Below are 12,875 nucleotides of genomic sequence, written 5' to 3' on the forward strand. Positions count from 1 at the left end.
CAAAATTAATAAATTAATAACAACAATAATGAGATTAACAACACGTTACAAACCAGATTTGAAGATAATTATAAGAAAATTCACGTTACATGCTAGATTTGAAGATTATTATAAAAATATTCATTCATTATGTATTCGGTTATATAAAATTGAAGTCTTGAAATTAAAATTAGAATTAAAATTGATAGAATTTTAAAAAAAACAACTACTAAGAAAATTGAACCAAAATTTTTTCAAATTCTACAAATTTCAATTTCAAAACTCCAATTCCATGTAACCGAACACACCCTCAGGATTTAGCTTAGGACACACCATTTCAACAAATTGGAGTGTCACAGTTTTAAACACTTCTCACTTAAATCTCAAAAGACCTAACTAAAAAAAAAAAAAAAAAAAATTAGATGAGCAAAAAAATGGACAATTAAGAAATGAAAACACTTCATATCGTTAATTTTCAACCCACCAGATCAATCATCTCTGGTATGGTCGTGTCATGCCATTCCCGTGTTATCACAAGTAGGTCCTTACATCTCTTTTCTGACAGTAAAAGTAGATGAATAACACTTTAAAACAATAATAAATAAACAATAAAGCATAAAATGTGAACCCTTCTTACTTTATAGATTGAGCTTGTGTCATGTACACTCACTGTTACCCCAAGGAAGAAAAGGTGGACCTGAAAATAAACAAAGTGTGTCTTTTATAAGAAAAAGCAGATTTGAAATCAGCAAGAGACTAAAACGTGAATGAACATTGTCCAAAGTAACCAATCACAAAAGTGAAAGCAAGTGAAGGAAAGATTGGTGACATGTCAAACTCAAAGAGTTCTGATTCAATCACTGATATGATTCAAACATAAACAAGTTCCAAGGATTGATTTCTCTTCTTCTTGATCTTCAATGGATTTATTTTACCATTTCCTTGTTTTATTTCTATGCTTTCTACCATCTGTTGAGTGCCAAGTTAAAGGTATGTTCTCTTTACATCTATTCCACTAAAATCTTAGAAATTTTTCATTCAATTTGATGAGGAAACAAATATAAATTGGTATTCATATTCTGAAGTCTAATTCAATAGCATATATAAGGTTGGCATGCTGAAAGAGAAAAAATATGGAAACTTGCAAAAAGAATTTCAATCCAAGCCTACAGACACACACAAGCATGCAAACAAACACATACACAGATACAAGCTAGCACACACACACACACACAAATCCAGGGAAGACAAGCAACCAGTTTCTTCTAGAATCAGTAAACTAGATTTCTTTCGAGTTTCTATGGTAATGAAAATCATGAGTGTCTAAAGTAAAGCAATAACCAAAAAGTAAAACAACACGCAGAATTTGTCAGCATAGATTGTGGCGGAGCAAGTAATTACACAGATCCACGTACCGGGTTAGCATGGATTTCGGACACTGAAATCATGAGCCATGGCAAATCAGTAGCAGTGGAGAAATCAGACGAAGACAGGCTGCAGTATCAAAGGCGCCGAGACTTCCCCACAGACAGCAACAAATACTGTTACACACTAAGCACAGAAGAAAGGAGGCGGTATATTGTCCGAGCAACATTTCTATACGGCAGCTCGGTAAATGTAGATACATACCCCAAATTTCAGCTCTACTTGGATGCAACTAAGTGGTCAACTGTAACTGTGTTGGATGCTTCCAGAGTGTATTGGAAGGAAATGATCATCAGGGCACCTTCAACTTCTATCGATGTGTGCTTGTGCTGTGCAACAACAGGTTCTCCATTCATATCCACACTTGAGCTGCGGCCTTTAAATCATTCAATGTATGCTACAGATTTCGAGGATGCTTTCTTTTTAAAAGTAGCGGCGAGAGTAAATTTTGGGGCTCCAAGCAAGGAAGCAATAAGGTAATTATAAGCTCTGAACTGACAATAAATTCATGTGAAGCATTCAGATGTTCACAATTGACATTAAGTTCATTAGAACCATAAAAGAAACAAAGCAGAGAAATCGATCAAATTCAATAGTAACCCACATGGCATAAAAGCTAGTTAGGGAAATGTTTACATCTATTATATACCATCATTGTAAATAAATACCAAAATGTTTGTTTTCAGGTACCCGGATGATCCTTATGACCGAATATGGGATTCAGATCTTGATAGAAGGCAGAATTATCTAGTAGGGGCAGCCACTGGCACAGAACGAATCAATACAACAAAGAACATAGACATTAAAACAAGAGAGTATCCGCCTGTCAAAGTTATGCAAACTGCAGTTGTTGGCACTCAAGGCAAGATCAGCTACAGATTGAACCTAGAGGACTTCCCAGCCAATGCTCGAGCTTATGCATACTTTGCTGAAATTGAAGACTTGCGGATGAATGAGACCCGGAAATTTCAAATGAAGGAGCCTTATATGTCTGACTATAGCAATGCTGTTGTGAATATTGCTGAGAATGCAAATGGAAGCTACACTCTGTATGAACCCAGCTACATGAATGTATCACTGGATTTTGTTCTGTCATTCTCCTTTGAAAAGACCCGGGATTCTACTCAAGGACCGCTACTAAATGCAATTGAAATAAGTAAATATTTACTGATTGCCTCAAAGACAGATGAAAGAGATGGTAAGACATTATTGGGCATGCTTTACTTTCAATAATCCCTCCCTCTATCTATAGGATAATATTATTAGTGATTACTATTTGGTCGCTGCTGCCTGAAAATATGACACACAATCAAATGCTATAACAGTGTGAGCTAACTGGTCTTACTGTTTCTAAATGGAAGTGGATGTCCTCGATGCCTTTTGCTCCATGTCTGCTGAAAGTGGTCGGAAAAGTAACGGTGATCCTTGCAATCCAGCTCACTGGGAATGGGTTACGTGCAGCTCTACCATACCAACAAGAATCACAAAAATGTAAGTCCTTAAAATTGTTACTGTTTATTTCAGAATTCAGTGCAACACCACATCATATTAAAAATAATAATAAATAAATAAATAACCCAAGCATCTATTAATTAAAATGCAAGAACAATGTTCAACTAATTTCATTTCATTCATTCACTCATTTGAAATATTTCTTAACTGAGGATATGATTTGTCAAAATTTCAACTAATTGCTGTTGGACTACATCAGAAAACATATATAGCCCATCTGAAAAATAAAATTTATCAGAAAAATTTGGAAACCGGGACTGGCCCTAAACCCAATGGTAGAAAATGCACATTTAGTGTGAGGTTTGTATTATGGAAATTTCTTCTGATATTCTTATCCTAGAAAAATCAAGGGGTTCAGCATAATATAATAGATGGAAGCTCATGTAGTCATGTTATCTATAAAAACAGATACATGGAGGATTTTATACTGGGGAATAAATGCCAAACATTCTTATATGCTGTTTGATAAACAATATGGACTTCCGGTTCCAATAACCAGTTTAAACAGTGTGCTGTCAGGAAAGAACATGGACGGAAAAATCCCATCTGAGCTTAAGAACATGGAGGAATTGACGGAGTTGTAAGTGCAGTCATGCTATGAATAGAACTTATTCTCGTTTATGAATTCCTTCCTTAATCTAGTTACTGGTTTCTGTTCTCTTATAGGTGGTTGGACAGCAACTCCCTCACTGGGCAAATTCCTGACATAAGGAATCTTATCAATTTAAAAATTGTGTAAGCTCTCAACTAAACTGTTTTGCATCCCACTAGCTTACACTGAAAAATCCATTATTATAGTGACTCATCATTATCTTTGGCAAACATGCAGGCATCTAGAGAATAACAACCTGAGTGGTCCATTACCTTCTTACTTGGGTACCTTGCCAAGCTTACAAGAATTGTATGTACTAATATGCATATCTTTATCTTCTCCTAGACCATTGAATTGGATTAGCCATTTCCTATCCTCGGAAATTTCAAGTCTGAAATTTTCAGGAAATGGGTCGATTTGCTTTCAATAAAATCCATCTATGATTTTAAACTGAAGATGTTTTTCCTGACATGCATTGAATATGCTGTAATTCTATAATCCTCATGACAGGTATGTGCAGAACAACTCTTTAAGTGGGGAGATCCCTCCAACATTATTGACAGGAATAGTAATTTTTAAGTGAGTATGCTTCTAACTCAAACCAGAAACAGTGAGTGTGCTTCTAATCAATGTGTATAATGAGTGTAAGGCACTATGGAAAATACAAGAATGCATGGGTCATTCAACATCATTCTCTGAGGGAATAAGATATCTCCTTTCTTATCCCAATAAGTAATTTATGAAAGTTGCAATGCCATCGAGACTCCATATTTATATGAATATTGAACCAACGTCTTCAAATGTTTAACTAAGATCTATTAACAATTCCAAACAATGTGAATGGGATTACCTAAACTTCTGCATGAAAAATATATATATTAATATGCATCCATATATACATATATATACACAATCAAGAAACCCAAGTGAAATATAGAAATTTATGCACAAACAATTCCAATAAATATCGCATAAGGAGAATAATTTGTTGTTAGATACACACTTAGACATAATACTGTCAATGACATAAAATATCAAGTTAGTGAATTCATGCACGTATGTGAGAAAAAAAAGAGGGATTTCTCAGAACTCTAGCATAGGACACTAGTTATAAGCCACAATATTTTTTTCCTTTTCTTTTTCTTAATTTGTTTCTTTTGGATAAGAAACCGCAATATTTTTTGTTTCAGCTATGAAGGTAATCCTCATCTAAGTCAAGGAGCAAAGCATAAGAAACATCATAGGTTGATACTTGGAATTTCAGTCGGAGTACTTGCAATTCTTCTTGTTCTGTTCTTAGGAAGTTTGCTATTACTACATAACCTTCGAAGGAAGACATCTTATCAGAAAAGTGATGACAAAGGTATGTACCCTAGAAATTTCCATCTATTACTTCTCATGATGTAGGTCACCTTCATCTGACATATGTTTCTTTTGCCTATTAGGTGATTCTTTGCGCACCAACAACAAGTCTTCAATCGGTTACTCAATTGCAAGAGGGGGACATTTAATGGATGAAGGAGTGGCATACTTCATTCCACTATCTGATATAGAAGAAGCAACTAATAGTTTTTCAAAGAAAATTGGAAAAGGAAGTTTTGGACCTGTCTATTATGGCAAAATGAAAGACGGAAAAGAGGTAGCAGTTAAGATCATGGCTGATTCATCCAGCCACGGAACCCAACAATTTGTGACTGAGGTAGCGTTAATCAGCCTAGTTTGCATCTCTCTCTCTCTTCCCCCCAATCCTCCCCCCCCCCCCCCCCCTCTCCTCTCTTGGTTAGTGCATAAACTTCCTACAACATTTATTTACATGGAAGTGAAACTGTTAGTTAAGGTTCGATATCCTACAGTTGCTTAAGTACTATAGCTAGGAAGTCACCCACAAACTCATAAACATAATGGTCAAGGAAATAGAACTTGAATGTTAGCTGAAGGTTGACATGGAACTCTCTCTAATTCATTTGCAAATGAATTCAATGACAATAAAATAAATCTTAATTATAGCCAAAGCATGTGAACATTATCATGAATTTCAAATCACTAACAAGAAAGCATGCTCACAGGTTGCTCTCTTATCAAGAATTCATCATAGAAACTTGGTTCCTTTAATTGGATACTGCGAAGAAGAACATCAGCGAATGCTTGTCTACGAATACATGCACAATGGAACCTTGCGGGATCACATTCATGGTCTGCCACTCCACCAATACATTAATTGGTCTATTTTTATTTTTATTTTGTCTTGCCGGTTGCAATAAAAAGGCTAAACGAGATCCATGATGTAATCTGCTAACAGATTCTGTCAACCAGAAGCACCTAGACTGGCTAGCTCGTCTTCATATCGCAGAAGATGCAGCTAAAGGTTGATTTAGAACTTCTCTCCTTGTGTAAATGAAATTTCGATGAACAGCGTAATAACAACTTGAGATTTATGCAGGTCTCGAGTACTTACACACTGGATGCAACCCTAGTATCATTCACCGAGATGTAAAAACAAGCAATATTCTCCTAGACATCAACATGAGGGCAAAAGTATCTGATTTCGGACTTTCAAGACAAGCTGAGGAAGATCTAACCCATATCTCAAGTGTGGCACGAGGAACCGTAGGCTACCTTGATCCTGAGTAAGCCATACTTACCGTGTCTGCATACAGGTAATGTGTTTCCTCCAACATAAGATTGACTAATGTATTTTTTTTAACAGGTACTATGGGAATCAGCAATTGACTGAAAAGAGTGATGTTTACAGTTTTGGTGTTGTCCTCTTGGAACTGATCTCTGGAAGAAAGCCTATCTCAACAGAAGATTATGGGGCTGATTGGAACATTGTTCACTGGGTAATGCACGCAATTATTTATCCATATTTATAAGTAACTTTAAATTTTAGGCATCTGATCCTTAAGAAAATCATGATAAAATTAAGAACTCTGCTCAAACAATTTCAACATAGGATAATACAGGGCAAGAAAAAGGATGTGCTGGGTTTCGTTAAGATAAAAAATCCCCCAAGAAGTCTTTAAGTTGATATGCTCATGATTATTTGTCCTAAACCTAGTCTGTCGGAGAATATTGTGGTTTTTTTAGCACCTCTATTAGCTATATAATAATTCTGTGTTTGCTTGTGCATCTGTGTGCACATACATTTGTTATGCGTGTGCAAGCAAGCACAATTGTAGATGCGTCTCTGTACAAAGACTTCCAAATTTTACTCATCAAACACACATAGGGATGTAGGCAGCAATCGGTAATAGCCTTAGAATCTTCCATAGAATGTATATGGGTAATTTAAATGATCACATTTCTATTCAAAAGAATGGACCACAATATGTTTTCTAATACTAAGAAAGCCTAAATAAGCTGTCACTATTTAAACATCTCAAACATTCTAATGTAAAAAGATATCCAATTATACTTGAATATGATAAAGGAATAAGATATAACCTGATTTATAATCCGTCCATACAAGATTGAAGAAGTATGTGAAGACAAAAACCAACAGAAAGGACTCAATATTAGATAACCTTCCGCATAGATTTTCACTTCGCGACACTTGGTACCCAAAGAGGCAACAAGCCAACAATCATTAAAATGAAACAGGGAAATAATTCTATTAACCTATCTCAATGAGTTTTAAACAGAAACCTCACTAAGCCAGATTCATTAGCAAGCAAGCAAAATAATGCCTGTTTGATGTCATCCTGCGTCAAGGTGACATCTACAACGCCAAAAGTGTGGATGTTCAGTTCCTATCAATAAGCTAAGATATGCATTGTCACAAGTGAACATGACAGCATGGTTGTAAATTATGCAAATCTAACATCGGTAAATCATTACAAAACTAAGTTCCGTCGTTTTTTGTACGAGAAGGTGTTAAAAATATCAACCTTAATGTCTCTCTTATTATGAAATCATGTGTAGATATCAATCACTCCAAATTGTTGGTTTGCAGGCAAGGTCTTTGATTCGCAAAGGGGATGTAATTGGCATCATCGATCCTTTGCTAGCTGGAAGTGTCAAAATTGAGTCGGTATGGAGGATTGCTGAAGTCTCAATCCAATGTGTTGAACAGCATGGAGTTTCGCGCCCAAGGATGCAGGAAATCATATTGGCCATACAAGATGCAATCAAGATTGAAAAAGGAAGTGAAAAAATATCTTCACGTTCAGGAAGTTCAAAAGCTCAATCTTCACGAAAGACTCTACTAACAAGCTTTCTTGACATTGAAAGCCCAGACTTATCGAATGGGTGCCTACAACCCTCTGCAAGATAAATATGCAACCACCCACCTGAAAGACTTGGTATCACAATAACATATATATATATATATATATATACACGCCTATTTTTATTTTTAATTTTTCTGTAGATACAGTAGTACACATATTGTCATCTTGTTTATAAGACATGTTTTGAGTTGTAGAGGATAACACAGAAACAATACCTTTCAGATAACTAAACTCCTTTTGCGTTATACATCTATTAATTCATAGAAAATAACACATTCACTGATTTCAAATTGAAAAGATTGTAAAACCTAGTCTAACTCTGTATGATCAAAATCAATCACATATATGCATTGACATGTTATGTAATCTTGCATTGATTGGGTCAAATGTGTGTCCTGATCACAAGCCATAAAGAGTTAAACCCTTTCACGCGAATCCAAACAGACCAATTCAAACATGAATATGTGTATGTGTGTGTAAATATATAAATAGAGAAAGAGAGGGGGGACCTGAATTGAAATGGAACTTGGTAAGACTTTGTAGTTTCCGGCGACGGAAGCAACTCTTTATATGGGATTGATTTGATTATTGTGCTGCAAATTTAGTCTGATTTTTGAGAGGAAAGTAATTTATTTGGGAAAAATGCAAATGGTTCCCGTAATTATTACACATTTGCAAATAATCTCCAATACTACAAATAAATCCCCAGATTAGAGTCTTTAAATGGACTAAATTTATATGCCTGCCCCTTTGCAAATGTAAGACAAAAAATGACAAATTGCAATACATGGTACCCGTAACACACACAAAATAAAATAAAATAAATTATCTTATTCAGATTTTTATTTACGTGTTAGTTAGGTTTGATTAACCCCAATCATGTTTTAGATTATATAATAATTGTCCAAAACTATCTCCCTTTACAAATACTCGGTAACAAATTTATGTAACTATAATTCTCCTGACCTATCAAAAGTTTGTAAAATAAACTCGACCATCCAAGTTTCTTTGTTCATCATTATGCAATACTAAATTATTAATTTATCCATTATTTAGATAATGTCATCATCTCGTAAATTCTATTTAATAACTATTTTCTCACCTTTTAAAATATTTTATTCAAAATATTTAAGAATTTCAAATGAAGAGCATAATTTTTTTTTTCTTTTGTTTTTTAAGAAAGATTTACTCATTTAATGTGAACCCTGCTATAGTGTACTCACACAAGTACACAATGGATAATAGTTATGTCCCTCACATAACTATTTTTCTCATCCCTTTTTTAAAACTAACAATATATTTTTGAATGAAAAAAATAAAATCACTTACATATTGTTGTGCTTGTGAATTCTATATATATATGAAATTTTGCTTGCTTAAAAGATAGCAAATAGGAGAAAGTTGTAAATTCTATTTGTATGTCGGTATGTTAATGCCTAATACAAAAATTAAAATAAAATAAAATAAAATAAATGAAGTCACTTGCATATTGTTGTGCTTAAGAACTCTATTTATATGAAATTGTGAGGTTCTTTTATAGTTTTATCCTTCATTAGTAGGGAGTTTTATGATCATATTGTCTGACACGAAGATGCAATCTCACATAAGAGCATCATCATATACTGATATAATTTTTTCTTTTAAATTTTACATTGCACAAATAAAGCCCAAACATATGGAGGGCCACTAATTTTAATAAGAATGTGCAACAACTCCATTAGTGTAGTTGAGTTAAAAATAAATAAATAAAATAAAATAAAATAAATAAATAAAGCACGCTACTTTTGTATAAAGGATATGTCCATGACAATTTTAAGTCGGGGAAACAAACTTTATTTCTTTTTCCAGACAGTCAATTCTCAAATCCACCTCCAAAGACGGTAGTTAGAGGCACTTCCTTGACTTTTAAAGTATAAAATTATTGATTTAAAATTTAATTTTTTTTTTTGGACACGACCGTGACACATTTTGGACACTTTTATAATACAGCAAGGTGATTTTGTAATTATTATTTTTAAAAGAATGCAATTCAATTCAATTTAAAATATATTATGGACTAATATGGAAAATAATATAAAATTTAAAATAACAAACATTTATTTCTAAACTCCAAATTAGGACTTTCATTCATGATTATGTGGATAAAATGAATAAAAATGAATATTTTTTATATATATAATAAAATACTATATTATTAATTTTTGACTTAATCATGTCCTATTTGTATCCTAATTCTTTTTGAAAATTTGTTATATCATCTCGTTTGTATCATGTGTCCGTGTCCATGCTTCCTCCACTATATCACACATTCACCATTTAGAAAACTAAAGGGTGTTGGCAAAAAGTTTTGTAGAGCCTACTAAAAGGGTCCCAACCAAATATGAAAACACTAATGTTATGTTTGAGCCTAGTTTGACCATTAAAAGACTAATTCAGATGAATTCAAGGCTGCAATTAAACGTTTAGCATGCCCAGTAAATATCACATCATTGAAAATGATTCTTCATCATTTGCGGAAGTTTTTGGCACTTATATGTCTGAATATCTTCTAATTGAGTAAATATTTTTTAAAATTAATATTTTTTAAAATTGCGAGTACAAATAGTGCGTAAAGCTAACATAATCTACATAAATTTGAGAAAGAGATTGTGAGAGATGGTATTAAAGTCGATGTCCAGTAAAAAAATGATGGGAGCATGCTCACCGGGTTTCAACAGGGCATGATTATGACTGACGGTCCAAATTGCCTGAGGGAAAAATTGTTAACTTTTTTATGCTTCGACATTTTTTAATTGTCTAAACACATTTTAAAATTGTGAGTCGAAGAGGGTGCAAAACAAAAAGTGTCAAAACTTCTTTACTAGAGATTTAGATTTATTGGCATAATGGTGGTGGATTTAGGTACATGCAAATTTCAATTCTCTGTTGTGGGATTTAAATGCTAATGCGGATTCATTTTAAAGGAAAAAAAATAATAATAAGTGTTGAATATATGGCTCAATTTTAGGCTTGCATCATCCATGATGTCATCAAGATTCTTGGCCTCCAAGAATGTGTGCCCAACAACTCTTTTGAGTGGTCACCAAGTAGCCTCATTTTGGTGTCCCATTTTGGTTACAAATAGCCTTTGCCCTCCATAGTTTGAAGCATCCGAGAGACATCCAAGAGTAAGACAATATTCGAATCAAGAAAGTATATTGGTTTTGTGTGTGTGAGAAAATCCTTTTGTGTGTGCAATCTTCAAGTGACACTTAAAGCTTGTTTTTGGGTGGGTTTTTCTCTTTGTTTAAACCATATATTATTTGGGGTATTTCTTGAGTGTTGAGTGAGTCTTCTTTGTTGGTGAATGAGTGGTGTAAGAAGAGAGATTATTGTGAGGAAGAACCAAAACGATCTTCAATTTGTAATCTTCTTCTTTATAGTGATACGAATCATCATCGCCCGTAGATGTAACCCTATTTGTGAGGGTAAACCACGTATAAATCCTTGTCCCTTTTGTGTGTGCCTATTCATTTTTCTTGTTATTATTTTTCTCTTGTTCTCATAAACTCCTATTCGATCATTTTTTCATAACAAACTGGTATTAGAGTTTTTGGGGAGTTTTTGAGATGTCGACAAAATACGAGATTGAGAAATTTGATGGCAAGATTAGTTTTAGTCTTTGGCGCATTAAGATGCAGACCCTTCTCACTCAGCAAGGTATTGGCAAAAGAAAAGATAAAAAGAGGAGTTACGATCCTAGTTCTCAAAAGGGTTGTAAGGGGACTACACAACATGGAGGGAGAACGAAATCCGTTTGCAGATGGCAACCGAAATTGTAGCAATCCTTACAGGGAGGCAAACCTATGAGGACAGGTGTGATATTGACTTGCAATAATCTTGGTGGCAATGAGATAGTTCATTCGAGTGTCATTAAGATGCGTGGGAGGCAAGTAGTTGGTCACAACAGAGATGCGAGGAAAAGTCAAGGACGTCCTATTCTCCACAAGGGTGAGAAGATGACTTTTCATTACCAGCCGGTGGTTTGTGGGCGGTTGGAGAAGGTTGTTGAAGGAGATGTCAAACTTGGAATTTTTGAGGTTACTTTTGGTAAACATTTAGAGTTTGACATAAATACTGAAGGTATGCTTATGGCTGCGCAAGACATGCATGGGTTGAAGAATGAGAGCCCGAGGGTTAAGTTTGAGGGTGACTCAAATTTAACTAAAATTCTTTATTAATTTGTTTTTCTGTTGGAGATGATGATGGCGTTATTTTTATTACTCACATTGTGTTAAAGAAAGACTCTTTATGATGTTGTTTTATCATTTATGCTAAGGCGGAGAAATTTTGCCAAGGATGGAGTTTTGTGGCTCATTCGAAATTTTTGCCAAGGTGGAGACTTGTTGAACATATGGCTCAATTTGAGGCTTGCATCATCCATGATGTCATCAAGATTCTTGGCCTCCAAGAATGTGTGCCCAACAAGTCTTTTGAGTGGTCACCAAGTAGCCTCATTTTGGTGTCCCATTTTGGTTATAAATAGCCTTTGCCCTCCATAGTTTGAAGCATCCGAGAGACATCCAAGAGTAAGACAATATTCGGATCAAGAGAGTATATTAATTTTGTTTGTGTGAGAAAATCATTTTGTGTGTGCAATCTTCAAGTGACACTTAAATCTTGTTTTTGGGTGGGTTTTTCTCTTTGTTTAAACCATATACTATTTAGAATATTTCTTGAGTGTTGAGTGAGTCTTCTTTGTTGGTGAGTGAGTGGTGTAAAAAGAGAGATTATTGTGAGGAAGAATCAAAACGTTCTTCAGTTCGTAATCTTCTTCTTTATAATGATTCGAATCATCATCACCCGTGAATGTAACCCTACTTGTGAGGGTGAACCACGTATAAATCCTTATCCCTTTTGTGTGTGCCTATTCATTTTTCTTATTATTATTTTTCTCTTGCTCTCAGAAACTCTCAGAAACTCCTATTCGATTCTTTTTTCATAACAATAAATACGGTAACTTTAAATTTGTGTATCCTTCTTGTCAAACCCCTTACAAAATTTGAGGAAAAATTTAATTTTCATATAAAAAACATTTAATTTCATATATTTGGTTATAAAAAACATTTAAATTTTCATATCCTTCTTGTTCCAGAAAC

At 34.2% G+C, this 12,875-nt stretch overlaps 1 protein-coding gene across 1 annotated transcript; it reads left to right on the plus strand.

Annotated features, from left to right (window-relative positions):
* The first annotated feature begins 688 nt into the window (after positions 1 to 688).
* LOC132276263 (probable LRR receptor-like serine/threonine-protein kinase At1g67720) lies at positions 689 to 7,982 on the plus strand. The gene is made up of 15 exons (XM_059777620.1): positions 689 to 969; positions 1,343 to 1,880; positions 2,091 to 2,602; positions 2,766 to 2,895; positions 3,425 to 3,496; positions 3,583 to 3,651; positions 3,746 to 3,817; positions 4,019 to 4,087; positions 4,699 to 4,871; positions 4,954 to 5,207; positions 5,575 to 5,701; positions 5,808 to 5,873; positions 5,949 to 6,135; positions 6,216 to 6,348; positions 7,461 to 7,982. The coding sequence occupies exons 1-15, from the start codon at positions 900 to 902 to the stop codon at positions 7,779 to 7,781; spliced, it is 2,793 nt and encodes a 930-aa protein (XP_059633603.1). The 5' UTR covers positions 689 to 899; the 3' UTR covers positions 7,782 to 7,982.
* Positions 7,983 to 12,875: the final 4,893 nt, after the last annotated feature.

The sequence above is a fragment of the Cornus florida genome, unplaced genomic scaffold (genome assembly GCF_030987335.1).
Source record: "Cornus florida cultivar Cherokee Brave unplaced genomic scaffold, ASM3098733v1 CherokeeBrave_3.0.0_Hap2_Chr10, whole genome shotgun sequence".
NCBI classification, from domain to species: Eukaryota; Viridiplantae; Streptophyta; class Magnoliopsida; order Cornales; family Cornaceae; genus Cornus; species Cornus florida.

What these genes read in the sequence shown, in the direction of transcription:
- LOC132276263 (XM_059777620.1), top strand. Translation starts at nt 900, where the DNA reads ATGGATTTATTTTACCATTTCCTTGTTTTATTTCTATGCTTTCTACCA. An exon ending in CCAACAAGAATCACAAAAAT is followed by an intron (nt 2,896 to 3,424) that starts GTAAGTCCTTAA and finishes CAGTTTAAACAG; the next exon opens with TGTGCTGTCAGGAAAGAACA. An exon ending in CTTGCGGGATCACATTCATG is followed by an intron (nt 5,702 to 5,807) that starts GTCTGCCACTCC and finishes ATCTGCTAACAG; the next exon opens with ATTCTGTCAACCAGAAGCAC.